Below are 19,791 nucleotides of genomic sequence, written 5' to 3' on the forward strand. Positions count from 1 at the left end.
AAATCTCGGGGTTCCATAACCAGTCCCCCCTGAGATGCTTAAGTCTCTGTCCCCGGTCACAATTGCCCTTGGGGGTACGAGATCGTTCGTAGGGATCTTTCCCTAGTAGATTGCCGATGGTGTCTATGCCCTGCGTGGTAGGGGCGACCACGGCAGTATAAGCACTGGTCTTGGGAAGGTGACCTAGACCACTCCCTTGGTGCATACCCTTTGCGTCTGGGGGAGGGAGACCGTCGAGACCCTGGAGAGAGCGACTTTGCCTAATAGTCCAGCGGTTCAAATCCCAGGAAGGGTGGAGGTGGTCCCAGCCAGGGTGAGGCTGGTTGCAGAAATGGAGAAGGGGGCTCTGGGTAGGCCAAGGAGGGGGGGGACCCCTGCCTTCTAGTTGGAGTCTGCAACATAGCGGAGGGCTGTGAGAAAGCAACTACACAGCCCTGTGCGGAGAGGGGCTGCAATGCCTCCTCTTGTGTGCAGTCTTCCCCCTCCCTTGAGGAGGTAACTCCGCCCCTGACATACAGGGGATCCCGGCCACTTCCGCACCGAGCTCGGCACACTCGAAGTCGGTGCCGCATGTGCGCTGTCCTTCGGTGCCGGCAGGCTGCGTGCCTGCGCGCTCTGCACCGCCGGTTTTCCGGGGGTAGGTGGTACCGGCGCTTGTTTAGCCGCCGCCCTGCCTGCGGTGCGGGGCGGCTGGCTGATTATCGAAGGGTGAGCCGCTTGCACGTGGCTCTCCGTGCCGCCGCCGATCAGCTGTTGCTGCGGCTGGGGGCTGCTCGCTCCTCCCGTCCCGCTCGTTGTTGCTGCCGGCAGGGATCGGGCTGGGGGGCATACAGGGCATTCCGGCGTCCGCACCGAGCTCGGCACGCTCAAGGGCGGTGCCGCACGTGCGGTGTCCTCCAGTGCCGGCAGGCTACGTGCCTGCGCGCTCTGCACCGCCGGTTCCCCAGGGGTCGGTGCCGCTGCCTGCGGCGCCGCTGGTACCAGCGCTTGTTTAGCCGCCGCCCTGCCTGCGGTGCGGGGCGGCTGGCTGATTATCGGAGGCTGAGCTGCTTCCACGTGGCTCTCCGTGCCGCCGCCGATCAGCTGTTGCTGCGGCTGGGGGCTGCTCGCTCCTCCCGTCCCGCTCGCTGTTGCTGCCGGCGGGGATCGGGCTGGGGAGCATACAGGGGATTCCGGCCCCGTCTGCACCGAGCTCGGCACGCTCGAGGGCGATGCCGCATGTGCGGTGTCCTCCGGTGCCGGCAGGCTGCGTGCCTGCGCGCTCTGCACCGCCGGTTCCCCGGGGGTCGGTGCCGCTGCCTGCGGTGCCGCCAGTACCGGCGTTTGCTTAGCCGCCGCCCTGCCTGCGGTGCGGGGCGGCTGGCTGAGTATTGGAGGTTGAGCCGCTTCCACGTGGCTCTCCGTGCCGCCGCCGATCAGCTGTTGCTGCGGCTGGGGGCTGCTTGCTCCTCCCGTCCCGCTCGCTGTTGCTGCCGGCAGGGATCGGGCTGGAGATACTTTCCTCCGTTTCTGCGCTGATGGGGTGAGGGAGGCAGCTTTCCTTCTAAGGGCCCCGGAGGGTCCCTCCTGCTGCGGCCGCTCCGGCACTTCTGGCTGGAGGGCCTTGTCAAGAAGCAGCATTTTTTTTTTTTTTTTTTTTTTTAAAGCCTGAAGAGGACATTGTTGGTGAGTCTTTGTGTTTTTAAGTGGGTACTTAGCACCTTCTTTGTGCCGTTTTCCCCGTCCGATGGTCTGCCTTAGCCGGAGGGCTGATAGCCCTAGCTCCTGGCCTCCGGCGCTTGTTACTGGGACTGGCTGAGCTGTCCCTCTCCTAGCTTGTTCGTTGTTGTTGTTTTTTTTTTTTTTTTTTTTTTTTTTTACAAAATAACAAACGGCTAGCTTATAGTAGCCTAAGTGCCTGAAAAAACTTTAAGAAAAAACAGATAAAGCCATTGAATACACTACTTGGCCTTAGCCTAGTTGGATTCCGTCTGCAGCCGACGGCGGTTAAGAGGAACTGGCGGGGACCGGATCGCGCACATGGCCGGGAGCGCGCGGGGGAGCGGCGCGCACCGGCGCATGCGCGGTCCGGCAGAAACTGCTTGGAAGATCCGATCTGCGGCGCCGGGCGAGCCCGACACCTAATGTGGAGCACCCACGGGGACACTCGAAGAAGAATGACTTCTCGTGTTTTGTTCACAACACACTTGTTAATGCATCCTAGAATCATGTTTGCTTTTTTTGCAACAGCATCACACTGTTGACTCATATTTAGCTTGTGGTCCACTATAACCCCTAGATCCCTTTCTGCTGTACTCATTCCTAGGCAGTCCTTTCCCATTCTGTATGTGTGACACTGATTGTTCCTTCCTAAGTAGAGCACTTTGCATTTGTCCTTATTAAACTTCATCCTGTTTACCTCAGCCCATTTCTCCAGTTTATCCAGATCCTTCTGAATTATGACCCTATCCTCCAAAGAAGTTGTAACCCCTCCCAGCTTGGTATCATCTGCAAACTTAATAAGTGTACTTTCTATGTCAATATCTAAATCGTTAATGACGATATTGAACAGAACCGGTCCTAAAACAGACCCCTGTGGAACCCCACTAGTTATACTTTTCCAGGAGGATTGAAAACCATTAATAACTACTCTCTGGGTACAGTTATCCAACCAGTTGTTCACCCACCTAATAGTAGCCCCATCTAAGTTGTATTTGAGTAGTTTATTGATAAGTATACTATGTGAGACCATGTCAAATGCTTTACTGAAGTCTAGGTATATCACATCCACCGCTTCTCACTTTTCCACAAGGCTCGTTATTCTATCAAAGAAAGCTATTAGATTGGTTTGACATGATCTGTTTTTAACAACACCATGCTGGCTGTTCCCTATCACATTACCACCTTCCAATTGCTTGCAGTTGATTTCTTTAAATGACCTGCTCCATTATCTTTCCTGGCACAGAAGTTAAGCTGACTGGCCTGTAGTTTCCCGGGTTATTCTTGTTCCCCTTTTTATAAATGGGTACTATATTTGCCCTTTTCCAATCTTCTGGAATCTCCCCCGTCTCCCATGATTTTCCAAAAATGATTGCTAAAGGCTCAGATACCTCTTCTATCAGCTCCTTGAGGATTCTAGGATGCATTTCATCAAGCCCTGGTGATTTGCAGACATCTAATTTTTCTAAGTAAATTTTAATTTGTTCTTTTCGTATTTCAACGTCTAAACCTACCCCTTTTTCACTAGCATTCTCTATGTCAGGCATTCCTTCAGATTTCTCAGTGAAGACCGAAACAAAGAAATCATTAAACATCTCTGCCAACATTTCCAAATTCCCTGTTACTGTTTCTCCCTCGTCACTGACCAATGGCCCTACCCTCTCCTTGGTCTTCCTCTTGTTACCAATGTATTTGTAAAAAGCCTTCTTGTTTCCCTTTATGCTTGTAGCTAGCTTGAGCTCATTTTGTGCCTTAGCTTTTGAGCATGCAGGAAGATTTGTTCCATAGACTTTACTGCATTAACATCCAAATGCCACTAACTCTAGTAGATTCTACCACTTTTATGCTGCACGCAGTTGGTTTTACTTGAAGATCTCTGGGTCCAAGTCACCTATCAAATACACTAAAGTGACTTTAAAAAAAGTTTACAAACAAAACAGACCAATGAGGGTGATGGGGTGGGGAAAAAAACAACCAAACCCAAGCCAAAATATGAGAATGGATATTTTATTTAGCTGAATTCTTGAAAGAATCACGAATAATTTAAATGAACTCCCTCACACCTTTTGAGACAATTTTATATACACAGTCATAATGAAATATTCCTCACAGGTAGAACATGCCCAGCAATTACAGCTTTCTTAGAAAGCACACAAGACACCAGGCATTGTAACCAAAGTTATGTGGTTGACTCTTCCTAGCTGATGACTGATCATGTTCTGTAAATGGTTATTATAAAGCCCATTTTGTGGCGTGGTATTTCATTGTTACATAGACTGCTGCCTCTTATCCAGGCACTTCTCAATATCATCAAGTACCTGTACAGCTGCCTTTGGAATCCGAGTCCCTGGGCCAAATACACTGGAGACACCAGAGTCATAGAGGAAACCATAATCCTGTTTAGAGAGAGATTTAAATAGTTAAATATTGGAACATAGAGTGTACTCCTTATAGTATCTGTGACTAACTCATTGAAGAGAACTGTAAGTTATTTATATACTGGTCACCTCTATTAATTCCTGGCAGCATAGTAGACATAGATCCTGAAGGGACTTAGAAAATGTGGAAGGAAAGGAGCTTAGGGGAGCTCAGGGAGGTCATATGAGGCATTAGCAGAAGGCAGGGTGGCAATTTGAAATATGGTAAACAAGCCTGGGCGTACTGGTGGAATGGAGGGATGGCCAACACCACACTGGCCAAGGAAAGATAAATAGAAAGGGACAGTAAGACTACTGGGTGTGTATCTGTGTTAGCACAGTGCTCAGCTACGAGGGGGATTCCTGGATGTTACACATGATACAAATAATAATGTATTCTAAGGTGGGATCTGGCCCTTAAGTTGCTTTCCTTTGGGGATGTGGTTCTCAAACTTTTTGGCCCATGGCCTACCCCATTCAACACAAACCTTTCCGTGGACCACTAGCCAACCAACCACAGTGATAAAATGCCTTTATCGCTAAATACCATAAATGCTAAATTATTCATATTAGGCTACTGGGGCTATAACAAAGGGGGCATATATAATTGGCAAGAAAGGAAATATAAATAAAAAATAAAAATAAATTAAACAGATTAAGTGCTTTAACTTTATCATGTTAGTTTACCAAACTGCCTTTTAAATAAAAGGAAACTATTAATTCTTGTCCAAAACAGGTGGTTTCAATGTTGTCTTCATTTATAGCAGGAGTGGGGAACCTTGGGAGGTGTCACTAACCCACAGAAAAATCAGTCACGGTCTACACAAATGAAAGGTATGTCCCAAACTCCTCCACAACTGAGCCACTTCATTCCCTTGGCTCTCCAGCCCCATGGCAGGAATGGGAGAGAGTGGAGGCAGGGAGGACTACGGTTCAGGGCTTCCCATGGGCCAGGTTAACTCTTTTGAGGTCACAGGTTTAGTAGATTTTGAGCCCTCACCCACAGGTTCTGGGGTGAGGCCAAACATGAGTTCAGTGTGTGACAGGGGGCTGCCAGGGAGTGGAAAAAGGGATGAGGCTAGTGGTGTGGGTGGAAGGTGGGGTGCTAGAGCTGGTTGAGGGCAGGGTGTCTGGAAGGTGGAAGAGTAGGAAGTGACCTAGGTATGGGGCGTCTGGCCAGGAGGGAGAGCGCAGGAGAGGACTGTGGGTGGGAGGTCTGGAAGGCCGGGAAGATGCAGCAGTTGGCTGCGGATGGGGCGTCTGGCTAGAGAGGAGAGTGCAGGAGCAAAGAAGGGTAGAGAGTATCTGCTTGGGGGAAGGGTGCTTGGCCAGGGAGGATACAGAAGCAAGGGAAGGATGCAGGAGCAGGCTGGGGTTAGTGTGCAGTGTCTGGCCAGGAGGGAGGGTGACAGAGAAAGGGTGGGGATCAGGTACCGAGTCCAGCCAGGAGGAAAGGTGAATGAGTAAGGGAGAGTGTAGGAGCAGGCGAGGGGAGGGGAGTCTGAGTGAGAGGGGCTGCAGGAGCACAATGGGGTGCAGGAGTGGGGAGAAGGGTGCATGATGGGGATGCGGGTCTGGCCATAACAGGGTGTTTACTTTGGCTCTGCTATCTCTGCTGCTCCCACTGGCTGCATTTCCAGCGCTTTGTTCCCGCAGCCAGAGGGAGAGAGACAGGCAGTGGCACGTGGAGCAGCACTTCTTCCCCACACAGGTTGGAACTTGCCTGTGAGGCTTGGGGCTGTCCACCCCACTCACAGTGGGAACCTGGTGCCGGCACAAGAATCTTGCAGGGGCAGGGGGCGCTGTGGGGCTGGAATGCCAGTGTAGGCTCCCCAGTGGGAGGGGAGGCAATCCCTGAGCCTCACAGTCCATTTGCAATGCATCCACCACATACATTGAGACCCAGTGCTTTGGGGTGAAAGGCACTATAAACAGAATAACTGTTACGAAGATTCCTGTTTACTCTTGAAGTAACAGGCCGAACACATCATTCCTACTTCTGTTGTAGAACATGCAGTCTTGGAAAGAGACTCTTGCTTTTCCACTATGGCTTGTGTCGTATGTAAGAGTGAAGACCTGCTACTCAGCACAAAGAATAGGCCCATCCAGTGGAAACATTTGCATTTGACAGTACAGCAGCAACTGGTCCTGCATGAATCAGCCATGGAAAATGGAAGCTATTGTATTGTTCATTTAACATCTTTAACTAGCATATGTAACTGTGGCAAATCTTTATATTTTCTGAGAATAACAATCAGATACAAATCCCTGAGGAGAACACCAGTGAGAAAACCAATTAAATATACAGTAAGCCCAGATGTCTTTAAAAAAAAAAGTGCAAGAGTTTCAGTGCTGAACTGAATAATTCTAATTTATAAATTGGGAAATAACTGAAAAGTCAATATGAAAATAACGCCAAACTGCTGCTGCTTTTTCTTCCCATCCCCCTGAACAAAAGCAACTTAGTGCTTTATCCTGCTTTGCAAGTTAAGCTAGACCAGCATGATCATGACAAACCAGGGCTTAACCTGCAAGCAAAATGCCACCAGCAATTTCTTTCTGTGACTACCATAAAACTTGAAAATGATCCTAAGTATTGTGTAGGAAAGCCTTCGGCACTCTAACTCCCCTAAAATGGCACTGTGCACAGCCAATAGCTAACAAAACAGGGCAGACTGAAATGGAGTGTTCTTATAACTGCAACATATATTTGTTCTGGAAACAGATGCTGAGCCCTACCTGAGGGGGGATGACACCTCCACACGTGACAAGAATGTCAGGACGGCCAAGTGCGTTCAGCTCTCTGATGAGTTCAGGAACAAGAGTTTTATGACCTGCAGCCAATGTGCTTATACCCACACAGTGTACATCAGCATCCACAGCCTGTTGGGCTACTTCACGGGGAGTCTAAAGAAAGATATTAAACAGCAGTTAGTGGTAAAGTGAAAGCTGAACAAGAACTGCAGAGGGGAAAAATAACTGCATTCAATATACATTTTAAGGGGCAGAATCAATAAAGTAATACCTGGAAGAGTGGGCCTATATCCACATCAAAGCCAATGTCTGCAAATCCTGTAGCAATAACCTTAGCTCCTCTATCATGGCCATCTTGACCCATCTTGGCCACAAGAAGTCGAGGTCTGCGTCCTTCACGCTCCATGAACTTGTTTACTCTGATTTATAAAATACATTTTATTCTTCTAAGTCACTCATTCATTTAAAAAGGTCTACAAAAGATGGGCTGCTAGTGTAATGTAAGGTACAGGAGCTGCCACTAACAACCAGCTGAGGGTTGGTACATGGAGCCCACACACTACTTTAGTGTTTCTCTTTGTACAGATGACTGGTTCCCTTTCTATAGTGCTTTAAGTAATAAAATGTTGCATAGTTGGCAGAGTTGCTTTTTTAATTCTCACTTCTGCTTTTTTGCTTAGTGAAGCAAAAATATTGTACTATTTGGGGCCCTGATGCACTAAAATACACTTAAATTTAAGCATGAGAAGTTGACTTCCTGCAGTTCAGTTGACTTCAAGAGTGCCTGAAGCTGTATTTACAATAGAGCATGAAGATGATTTTAAGGGAGTTATAAAATCGACCTAATGTACCTGTTTCACTACAAATACCATTAGGTCAATTTCTAGGGGTCCTAAGGCTGACTTTTCTACTCCAGCTTTTTCATGAGCAGTAACTCCAAATTTGAATTTACAAGGTTGACTTAATGCTAGTGTAGACCCAGAGTTATTTAATTTGATTTTCCCACAATGCCCCCAATGTGTCCGTACTGAACACTGCTTTCATCTCTGCTGCCTCCAGGTGAGCAGGAAGTAAGAAACAGGAAGCGGGAATCAGCCCAGGCTCTCTAGCTCGACCACCTCACCATGAAGCTGCTGAGTTCTCTGGCTGCACCCCAGCCCCACAAGTGGCTGCCAGGCTCTCCAGTTCAACCCCCCACCACCATGCAGCTGCTGGGCTCTCTGGTCGCCCTCTGCACCGTGCAGCTGCCCCCTCACCATGCGGCTTCCAGGTTCTCCAGCTGTCCTCCACACCACACAGCTTATAGGAACTCTGGCTGTCCCCCGCACCACATAGCTGCACCCCCACCCCCACAACCACACAGCTACTGGGCTTTCTGGCTGCCTACCACCACCACATGGCTGCCAGTCGAAACGAAATGAATCCAGAGAACACTATCAAAATGAACAGTATCAAAAAACAACTTTTCAATAGCTCCAAAAGCATCCCTCCAACCCCCGCCCCAAGTAATCTTTGAGGACTGGAGTTTGAGACCCCTGACCTGGGGACTCTGGAAGATCACATGCAACACAAATGTCTAACATTAAATATGAGGCCTTTTCCTCTTCTGAGTCAGTAGTAAACTCTCACCTATTGACAGCATGAAGAATTTCATCACTCTCCCCAAACTCTTGGCGGTAAGCTCCGCTCACCATTCGGTCACTGGCTCTGTGCTCCCCAAACACCTTCTTCATTGCCTCTGTTATTTCTCCAACTGTACATCTAAAATACAGACCCAAAATGTTAGCGTCCTTCGGAGACAAAGAAAAACAGAAAAATCCAGCAACAGCTTGATGATTAGACAGCCTGTATTATAGAAGCAAATTCAAACAAACTTATTTTTCCCTTTGACTCTACAATGCTGGAAACTGTAATTTCCTTAGTACCATACCACAAAATTACAGAACATACAATATGTAAGGCACAGAGAACCAAAAATAGCAATCAAGGCTGACAAATCAGAAAAATATTATCAAGGTGAGCAAATCAGAAAGTAGAGGGGCAGAAGGGCAGGGGTCAAGAATTAGATAAGGTCAAGTATGCATTGAGCCCCTATAATGACCTAGGAAATTCCCATCCTGGTTCAAATCATGTGTTAATGCATCAAATTTGAACATAAAAGAGAGGTCAGCAGCCTCTCTTTCCAAACTGTTGTGAAAATTCCTCTTCAGTAAGACGCAAACTTTCAGGTCATTAACAGAATGGCCCACTTCATTAAAGTGCTGAATGACAGGCTTGCGAACCAGGAGTGTTTTTATGTCTGTTTATGCCCATTAATTCTTTGTCTAAGACAGTTGGAAGTCTGTCCAATATACAAAGCATCTGGGCATTGCGGGCACATGATGGCATATATGATATTAGTTGAGGAACATGAGACTGTGCCTGTGATTCTGTGAATAACCTGGTTAGGTCCAGTGATGGTATCTCCAGAATAGATATGTGGACAAAGACAGCAACGGGCCTTGTTGCAAGGAAAAGTTCCAGGACTGGTGTTCCTATGGTACAGACTGTGGTTGTTGGTGAGTCTCTGTTACTTTAAACATTAAACTGACCCTTGTATCCAGAAGTCTCATTGGCTAACAGGAGAAGCAGATGACTCTGCTGGACACAGATTGTGGTTTATTGGAAATATCTTTCAATGTAGTTAGTGCCCTTAGTTGTGGGATGGGCAACCTGCTAGCCACATCCAGGCCTTGAGTTCCCTCTGGGGAGCACGGCTGGAGACTTGCCCTGCTGTGCACAGCTCCCAGAAACAGCAGTAAATCTTCTCTCTCACTCATACACATAGGGGGCCAAAGCAACTAGGGGACTTACCACCCCCACAAGTGCTGTCTCTCCCACTCCCATTGGCAGGTAACTGCAGCCAGCGGAAGCTGTGGGGGTAGTACCTGTGGATGGGGCAGCATGGCCACACCTCTGTGTAGAAGCCAGTGGTGCCACTGCTTCCAGGAACTGTCAGAGGCAAGTGCTCCATCAGAGGCTGCATCCCTGAACCTTCACCCTAATCTCATAGCCCAGCCGTGAACCTCCTTCCTGACCCCTGAACACTTTGATTCTATTCCAGAGCATACTCCTGCCTCCAAACCCCTGATCCCTGGCTATACCCTATAACTCATACTTCCAGCTGGAGCGCTTACCTATCCAAAACCCCAATCCCCAATTTTCTGAGCATTCATGGCCTGCCATACAATTTTATTACTGAGACATGGCACTCAGGCTAAAGCATTTGACCACCACTACTTTAGATGATCCCCACTTGCTCAAGGGTTCCATTTACAACTTCTCAAAAAGGCAAAGGAATCACAATGCATAGGGTTGTTAATCAAAAGGTGCCACAGTTATATGTTTATTAGTGGTACCTTAATCTATTAGAGGTCTCTGTGTACCATACAAAGTTGTGGTAAACAAAGGAGAAAAAAGCTGGAACTCAAGTTTTATGTAAGCTAATTTGTTCCTGTCTATAATTTGCAGTTTTTATTTAATGGAAATGTTACATACATAGTTAATTGATTTAATACACAGGATTCTAACTCTCAGAAAGGAACCTTGAGCGTGAAAGTTCATGTAATATTCCAAAATATTCTTTCACAGAGGCATTAAATATTGCCATATATTAATAAAACTCCCCTGTGAAGCCTCTAGGAGCTCCACGCCAGTCCCAAGCCTGGATGAAGGAGAAGGGTTGGTCAGATGTGTGTCGATGTGCTGACCGCCAAACAACAATACGAATGAAATTTGATGCCAGTAGAATTAAATGAAAAAAGATGCCGGCTCAGATGTCGCCCGGATAAACAAGGTCCGCGAAACCAATCGAGTGATCGGGGTTGGGTCGATAAGTTGGCTCCCAAAAGAAAATTACAACTAACACATATGCTATCCATTGGAACATGGAACGTCCAAACACTGTGGGCAACTGGAAAAGTAGAGCTGCTTTGGAAGGAGATGGAGGGATACCAACGCGATATACTTGGGACTGGCAGAGATGCACTGGACGGCAGCAAGAGAGATATGTGGTTGTGAAATCATTTGGTCAGGAAACAAAATGAAGCACAAAGCAGGAGTTGGATTCCTTCTTAGCAAAACAGTTAGAAGAGCAGTATTAGAATACAAATGGGTGAACGAAGCAAAACCGTTCAACATCTCAGTCATTCAGGCATATGCACCCACGTCAGACAGTAAGGAGGAAGAGATTGGGCTATTCTATAAAGACTTGACAAAGACGGTGGAGAAGATTCTAAAGAAAGATGTGTTGATCATCAAAGGAGATTGGAATGCGAAGGTTGGAAATGATAATGAAGGTTGGGAGAGAGTCATGGGAAAGAGAAGTTACTCACCGTAGTAACGGTGGTTCTTCGAGATGTGTCCCCGTGGGTGCTCCACCATAGGTGACGGCTTGGCTGGCGCCGCAGATCGGATCTTCCAAGCAGTTTCTGCCGGACCGCGCATGCACCGGCGCGCGCCGCTCCCTGGCGCGCTCCTGGCCATGTGCGCGATCCGGTCCCCGCCAGTTCCTCGACCAACCGCCTCGGTTGCCCCTGCAAAACACTAACAGAGATCCGAAGCGGGGAGGATGGGCGGGAAGTGGAGCACCCACGGGGACACATCTCGAAGAACCACCGTTACTACGGTGAGTAACTTCTCTTTCTTCTTCGAGTGTCCCCGTGGGTGCTCCACCATAGGTGACTACCCAGCAGTAACCCAGATAGGTGGTGGGTAATCGGATTATGTGCAGCTGGTCCCCGAGAGGACCGCTGCAGAGAGACGGGTATCCTCTTGGAATACCCTGTGAAGGGCGTAATGTTTGGCGAATGTGTCGTAGGATGACCAGGTCGCCGCTCTGCAAATGTCTTTCAATGCAACGCCCTTGAAAAAGGCTGTTGATGCTGCCACCGCCCTGGTGGAATGAGCCCTGGGAGTGGCCGACAAAGGAGTCTTTCTGAGCTCGTAGCACATTTTTATGCAGGATACAATGTGCTTTGAGATTCTCTGCGATGAGAGACCTTCTCCTTTAGATTTGGGAGCGAGGGAGACCAGGAGTCTATCCGTTTTCCGGAAGGACTTGGTCCTGTCTACGTAGAAGGCTAGCGCCCTTCTCACATCCAGGAGGTGTAGGCGCGCCTCTTCGCTGGAGTTATGAGGCTTTGGATAGAACGAGGGTAGAACAATAGGTTCATTGATGTGAAACTCGGAAGGAACTTTGGGAACAAAGGCTGGATGCAGCCGTATGGTTACCGCCTCCTTGGAAAAGACAGTGCAGGGTGGCGTTGCCATGACTGCCGCAAGCTCGCTCACCCGACGGGCTGACCAAGAAGAAAGGTCGTCTTTACCGTAAGGAGGCGAAGGGGAACCGTGGCCAAGGGCTCGAACGGTGGTCCCATGAGTGAGGTAAGCACCAGGTCCAAGCTCCACGAAGGTGGAACCGGTTTCCGAGGGGGGTATAGGTTTACCAACCCTTTGAGGAACCTGGTAACCATAGGGTGGGCGAACACCGTGTGCCCTCCCTCCTCATGTCTGAACGCCGAGATGGCGGCAAGGTGGACCTTTAACGAGGATAGCGAGAGTCCTGCTCTCTTGAGGTCCAGTAAATACTCTAGAATTGTAGGTATAGGCACCGAAAGGGGGGCCAGCTGCTTGGTAGAACACCAAGCCATGAAGCGAGTCCATATGTGTTTGTAGGTTTTCCTAGTGGAAGTCCTCCTGCTACTTTCTAGGACTTGCTGTACTTCCACTGTGCATGTGCTCTCTAGGGAGCTGAGCCATGGATTAGCCACGCTTGCAGTCGCAGGCTTTGGGGGTGCGGATGCACTATGGACCCCTGGGCTTGCGTGAGCAGATCCGGCGCCACCGGAAGAGGCATCGGTGGGCGGTCCGACAGGCGCAGGAGTAGGGGGAACCATGGTTGGCGATCCCATGTTGGGACTATCAGGATCATCCGAGCCTTGTCTCTCCTGGCTTTTTGCAGAACCTTGTGGATCAGCACTGCGGGGGGAAACACGTAAAGCAGGGGGCCCCCCCACGGGATTGCGAACGCGTCCCCCAGGGACCCCCGGCCCAGCCCTGCTCTGGAGGAGAATCGTGGGCACTGTTTGTTGTGCTGAGTGGCAAACAGATCTATTTGGGGAAACCCCCATGCGTGGAAAATCGGCCGTAGTAGATCGGGACGGATCTGCCACTCGTGGGTGAGCGCAAAACGTCTGCTCAACTGGTCTGCCTTCACGTTGTGCGCGCCCGGCAAGTAGGAGGCTCTCAGGATTATATCGTGGGCGATGCACCAGTTCCATAGGCGGATTGCTTCCGCGCATAAGGTACGGGATCGAGCTCCTCCTTGCCTGTTTATGTAAAACATGGTGGAGGTATTGTCTGTACTGATCCCGACGACTTTGCCTTGTATACGGTCTCAAAAGTGTTTGCAGGCGTTGAACACTGCTCTGAGCTCTAGAACATTGATATGTAGAGACTGTTCCGTGGGTGACCACAGTCCTTGAGCCACCTCTTCGCCCATGTGCGCTCCCCACCCCATGAGGGAGGCATCCGTAGTGAGGAAAACCGATATTTGCGGCTGATGGAAGGGTACCCCTGTTAGCAAGTTCCCGGGGTTTACCCACCATTGCAGGGATTCGCGCACCCCAGGTGAGGGCGACACCACCCTGTGAACGGTGTGTACTGCCGGCTTGTATACACTTGCCAGCCAGTGTTGCATGCTGCGCATGTGCAACCTGGCGTTCTGTACCACAAACGTAGCCGCTGCCATGTGGCCCAGCAGCTGCAAGCACGTCAAGACCGGCACCGTAGGGCTGAAGGTGATGACCTGCACGAGGGAACCGATGGCTCGAAAGCGAGCCTCTGGTAGGTATACTCTCGCCGAGACCGAGTTTATGCGAGCCCCTATGAACTCTATGTCCTGTGAGGGGTCTATCTTTGATTTTGCCAGATTGATAACCAGGCCAAGTGAGGAGAACGTGTTTGCTGTGACGCGTATCATGTGGAGAACCTCCCTTTTCGAGGTCCCTTTGAGCAGGCAGTCGTCCAGATACGGGAAAATAAACACCCCCTGTCTGTGCAGGTGGGCTGACACCACTGCCAAGGTCTTGGTGAAGACTCTGGGGGCCGAGGAAAGGCCAAACGGTAGGACCTTGTATTGGAAGTGTTCGTTGCCCACCATGAACCGGAGAAAACGTCGGTGAGCCGGATGAATGGTTATGTGGAAGTACGCGTCTTGTAGATCGAGGGCTGCGAACCAGTCTCCATCGTCCAGTGCTGTAAGGATGGAGGCAATAGTGATCATCCGAAAGCGTTGCTTGCGCAGATACCTGTTGAGGCCACGAAGGTCTAAGATGGGCCTCCAGCCTCCTGTCTTTTTCTCCGTCAGGAAATACCGAGAGTAGAACCCTTTCCCTTGCAGTTGCTCCGGCACCTTTTCCACCGCCCCTATGAACTCTAGGTGGGCCACCTCCTGCCTGAGCCTGGCTACATGGGAGGCCTCCTGGGGGTGGGGCTTGGGCGGGGGTCGCGGCGGCGGGAGCGACTGGAAGGGGATGGCGTACCCCGTGGCTATGATCTCCAGCACCCATTTGTCTGTGGTGATCCTTTGCCACTGGTCGTAGAATGGTCGGAGGCGATGGTGAAAAAGTCGTTTCGGATGATCTTGTGCAATGGTGGTGATGGCGCAGCCCTGGATTTGTATGTCAAACTTGTGGCCTTTGGCCCCGCCCCGAGGACGGACGGCCCTGTTGTGAGCGTCGCCTGGGGGTTCTGTACTGCTGGTGCTGCTGATGCCGCCCTTGCTCGTAACCCCTGTGATACTGGGGGCGCTGTTGCTGGGATTGGTACCGCCTTTGCTGTGGGTAGTACCTTTTCTTTGAGTATGGAGGGGTGTAAATCCCCAGGGTCCTGAGTGTGGCTCTTGAATCTTTACTGGAATGAAGGACCGAGTCAGTTGATTCAGCAAACAGCTTCTGCAAGTCGAAGGGAAGGTCGATTATCTTCGCCTGCAGATCTCTCGGTATGCCCGAGGTCTGGAGCCAGGACTCCCGTCGCATCACCACTGCAGTTGCTGTGGAACGTGCTGCCGTGTCCGCAACGTCCAAACCAATCTGAACTTCCATCCTCGCAGCCGCGTAGCCCTCTTGCACTATGGCCTTGAGGACCGGCTTTTTGTCCTCTGGAAGCGAGTCCATGAGGGAAGTTAATCTGGCATAGTTGTCGAAATTATGGTTTGCCAAGTGCGCTGCATAATTTGCCATTCGCAAGGTTAAGGTGGAGGAGGAGTAGACCTTTCTGCCGAACAGCTCTAGCTTCTTGGCATCTTTGTCCGTTCCCCGTTTTAAATTGAGATGTTTTTAATCTTTGCTGCGAGGACTCCACCACCAAGGAGTTTGGCTGGGGGTGGCTAAACAAGAACTCCATGCCCTTCACCGGCACGAAGTATTTCTTATCCGCTCTCTTTTGGACAGGCGGAATAGTTGCCGGGGTCTGCCATATGGTAGTGGCGGACTCCAAGATCGCTTCATCAAGCGGGATTGCTACTCTGGAGGAGGCCGGGGAGCTCAAATTTTTAAGGAGCTTATGATGTTTCTCTTGCACTTGTGCTGTCTGGATGCCTTGCGTGAAAGCTACCCTCTTAAACAGCTCCTGAAACTGTTTGAGATCGTCCTTGGGATGGACGTCCCCTAAGGCCGTGGCCTCATCCGGGGAGGAAAACGAGGAACCGCTGGGGTACATTTCTTTGGACCCTTCCGGTTCTTGATGGTGATGGTGCGCCCTCTCGCTGGAGGTTTGCGAGGGAAAATCTCGTGGGTCCACGGCCAGTCCCCCCTGGGATGCCTGAGTCTCCGTCCCCGATCGCGATTGCCCTCGGGGGTACGAGGTAGTATGTGGGGATCTTTCCCTGGTAGATTGCCGATGGTGTCCATGCCCCGCGTGGTAGGGACGACCATGGCAGTATAGGCACTGTTCCTGGGAAGGTGACCTTGACCATTCCCTTTGCACGTACCCTGTGTGTCTGGGAGAGGGGGATCGTCGAGACACTGGAGAGAGCGATTTTGCATAATAGTCCAGCGATTCAAATCCCAGCAAGGGCGAGGGTGGTGCCAGCCATGGGGAGGCTGATTGCAGGAAAGGAGAAGGGGGCTCCGGGTAGGCTAGGGGGGGGCCCCTGCCTTCTGGTTGGAGTCTGCAACATGAGCGGAGGGCTGTGAGAAAAGAGCTCCACAGCCCTGTCTGGAGAGGGGCTGCAGTGCCTCCTCTTGTGTGCAGCCTTCCCCCTCCCTAAGGGAGGTAACTCCGCCCCCTGATGGGCGGGGGATCCCGGCCCCGTCGGCACCGTGCTAGGCACGCTCGAAGGCGGTGCCGCACGTGCGGAGTCCTTCTGCGCCTGCAGGCTACGTGCCTGCGCGCTCTGCACCGCCGGTTCCCCGGGGGTCGGTGCCGCTGCCTGCGGTGCCGCTGGTACCGGCGCTTGCTTAGCCGCCGCCCTGCCTGCGGTGCGGGGCGGCTGGCTGATCATCGGAGGCTGAGCCGCTTCCACGTGGCTCTCCGTGCCGCCGCCGATCAGCTGTTGCTGCGGCTGGGGGCTGCTCGCTCCTCCCGTCCCGCTCACTGTTGCTGCCGGCAGGGATCGGGTTGGAGAAACTTTCCTCCGTTTTTGCGCTGATGGAGTGAGGGAGGCAGCTTTCCTTCTAAGGGCCCCGGAGGGTCCCTCCTGCTGCGGCCGCTCCGGCACGTCTGGCTGGAGGGCCTTGTCAAGAAGCAGCAGTTTAATTCTCATCTCCCTGTCTCTCCGTGCTCTGGTCGTTAATTTTGCACAGAAGGCGCATTTTTGTGCCACATGGGACTCCCCCAGGCACCTTATGCATAGACTGTGCCCATCGGACACTGGCATCGCCTCTCCGCAGGACTCACATTTTTTAAAGCCTGAGGAGGACATTGTTGGTGAGTCTTTGAGTTTGTTTGTGGGTACTTAGCACTTCTTTGTGCTGTTTCCCCGTCCGATGGCCTGCCTCCGCAGGAGGGCTGATGGCCCTAGCTCCCGGCCTCCGGCGCTTGTTACTGGGACTGGCTTGAGCTGTCCCTCCGTAGCTTGTTTGTTGTTTGTTTGTTTTTTTTTTTTTTTTTTACAAAATAACAACCGGTTACTTATGGTAGCCTAAAGAACTGAAAAACTTTAAAGAGAAAACAAATAAAGTCGTTGAATACGCTATGTGGCTTTAGCCTAGTCGGATTCCGTCTGCAGCCGACGGCGGTTGAGAGGAACTGGCGGGGACCGGATCGCGCACATGGCCAGGAGCGCGCCAGGGAGCGGCGCGCGCCGGCGCATGCGCGGTCCGGCAGAAACTGCTTGGAAGATCCGATCTGCGGCGCCGGCCAAGCCATCACCTATGGTGGAGCACCCACGGGGACACTCGAAGAAGAAGGTTTAGATATGGAGGAAAAAAAAACGAACGAGGTGAGAAACTACTAGAGTTTGCTACGGAGCATGAGATGGTGATCTGCAACACAAAATTCCAACAAAAGAACTGTAGGAAGTGGATGTGGCGACTGAATGATAGGAAGCCCAAAAATATGACAGATATGATTTTGATAAGAAGATGATGGATAACATCAGTCCAGCAGTGCCAAACTTTTGAAGGAGCAGATGTAGACTCAGAGCAGTCTAGTGATCGCAAACATCAAGATAAAACTAAAAAAAAACCCGTAAGACAGAGTTTAAGAAAAGAATAGACGCGGCAAGGTTAGGTGAGGAACAAACAGGGAATGCATACAGTACAACGCTCAATGAGAAGATTAAGAATATCACCACAGAAAAATACCTAGATAAGAGAGTTGCAGGGATACCCATCGCTATAGGAGAGGCAATTGAGCAGACTGTTCCAGAAGAAGAAAAGATCAATAAAAAGTGGATTACCCAGGAGACACTGAAGTTGGTTGAACAGAAGAGACTGTTGAAGATTAGAAGAGATGTTTCTGAGATGGCAGAACAGCACTATAGGGTGAAATGCAATGAGGTAAGGAAAGCAGCCAGAAAGGACAAAGAGAAATGGTTAGAGAAGCAATGTGAAGATATAGAGTGGTATTACGGCAAATGTAAGACCAGGAAGATGTGTAAGACAATTAGGAATATTAATAGGAAATAGCAACTGAAGCAGATGGTGATCAAAGATGAGAATGAAGAAGTGCTCATGAAAAGGGAGAAGGTTGTGTAGTGAGGGATGAGATAGTGCACCGATCTAAACAAAGCACAGTTGGACCTGAGTGTCTCAGAGGGACTGATTGAAGAACTGAAAGACATATCTCCACCGAGCATTGAGAGCGAGACTGATATTTCGAAGGAGGAAGTAGAAAAAGCAGTGAAACGACTAAAGAACAACAAGAGCCCTGGAAATGATAAGATCACGGGAGAGATGATCAAATACGGCAGAGAAAGCGTGATTCAGGAAATACACCGAATATGTCATATAGCATGAAAAGAAGGGAAGGCGCCTAAGGAATGGACAAGATCTGTGCTAGTGACAATACCCAAGAAAGAAAGCACACTGGCTTGTAAGAACTACAGAACAATCGCCCTAACGAGTCATTTAGGCAAGGTGCTGATGATGATACTGAGAGATGGCAGATAGAAGAACATATAGCAGACGAGCAAGCAGGGTTCAGAAAAGACATAAGTACCATACAGCAGATATTGGCACTAAGACTGATAGCAGAAAAAGCTCAATGAAAGAACAAGAACGTATACACTTGCTTTGTCAATCTTCAGAAGGCATTTGAAAGTATATATCAGAAAGTGACTTGGGCGGTGTTGGAGTCATATGGAGCAGATAGCAGACTGATACGGTTGTTGAAGGATATCAGTGACAACGCGGAGGCAACAGTGAGAACATACACGGAGTTGGGAAGTTGGTTTAAAACAAGTAGAGGTACAAGACAAGGAGATCCAATATCCCCAAGTATCTTCATTGCACATCTAGAGAGAACGATGGACAAGATCAAGGAAGAGGTAGAAGGGATATCTGTGCATAGGAAAAGAATTAACAACTTGAGGTTCGCAGATGATATAGTTATCATTGAAGAAGATGAGGAGAAGCTAGCGAAAATGGTGCAGGTGTTAAATGAGGAAGGGAAGCAGTACGGACTGATTATGAACATCGATAAAACAAAAACAATGGTATTTGGAGATAAGGAAATAGGAAGGAAGATCAGTGTTGATGGTATTGAACTAGAAAATGTAGAGAAGTTCACATATCTGGGGAGCAACATAACATATGATCTAGATTGTAAAAAGGAAATAGTGACTAGAATAGTGAAAGCAAGAGCGAGTTTGAAGACAATGGATAAGGTCTGGAAAAGCAAAGCAATTAGCTTAAGAACGAAGCTGAGTGTCTCGAAAACGTGTGTATTCAGCAGCATGTTGCACAGATGTGAGACATGCGTGATAACGAAAGATTTGAAGAGAAGAACATTGGTGTTCAAAAGGATTTGTTATAGAAAGATTCAAAGAATAGAATGGATGCAGAAGGTCACCAATGAGGAATTATATAGAAAGATACAGCCAAAAGAGAACCTGCTGCAGAAGGTTATAAAACAGAAGTGACAACTATTTGGGCATATTTGCAGAATGAACAATGAATGAAAAATCAAGACCTGGTATTTGGCATAGTGGACGGTTTGAATAGGAGAGGCAGACCCCACAGAGAATGGCTAGATGATGTAGTAGATTGGTGTGGAGCTAGTCTACAGAAACTAAGCCACTCCGCACTGGACAGGGAAAGATGAAAGGAAATAGTGAGAGAGGCATCAGACGCCAATGGGCGCTGAGCCCATGGTTATTGATGATGATGATGATGATGATATCTTAATAAGAGATTGACAATCTACTTTCCTATAAACA

The 19,791-nt window shown here is 49.6% G+C and overlaps 1 protein-coding gene across 2 annotated transcripts in view; it reads right to left on the minus strand.

The window, feature by feature from the left end:
• Positions 1–3,689: 3,689 nt before the first annotated feature.
• MMUT (methylmalonyl-CoA mutase) overlaps positions 3,690–19,791 on the minus strand; it is a 37,382-nt gene continuing 21,280 nt past the window's right edge. For both annotated transcript variants that reach the window (XM_074991379.1, XM_074991380.1), the window contains exons 10-13: positions 8,499–8,630; positions 7,141–7,288; positions 6,855–7,022; positions 3,690–4,094 (exon numbers count right to left, since the gene is read on the minus strand). In XM_074991379.1, the coding sequence (XP_074847480.1) occupies positions 3,966–4,094; positions 6,855–7,022; positions 7,141–7,288; positions 8,499–8,630 (577 nt within the window). In that variant the 3' untranslated portion in view covers positions 3,690–3,965. The remainder of the gene's footprint in view (positions 4,095–6,854; positions 7,023–7,140; positions 7,289–8,498; positions 8,631–19,791) is intronic.

Source organism: Carettochelys insculpta, chromosome 3, assembly GCF_033958435.1.
Source record: "Carettochelys insculpta isolate YL-2023 chromosome 3, ASM3395843v1, whole genome shotgun sequence".
NCBI classification, from domain to species: Eukaryota; Metazoa; Chordata; order Testudines; family Carettochelyidae; genus Carettochelys; species Carettochelys insculpta.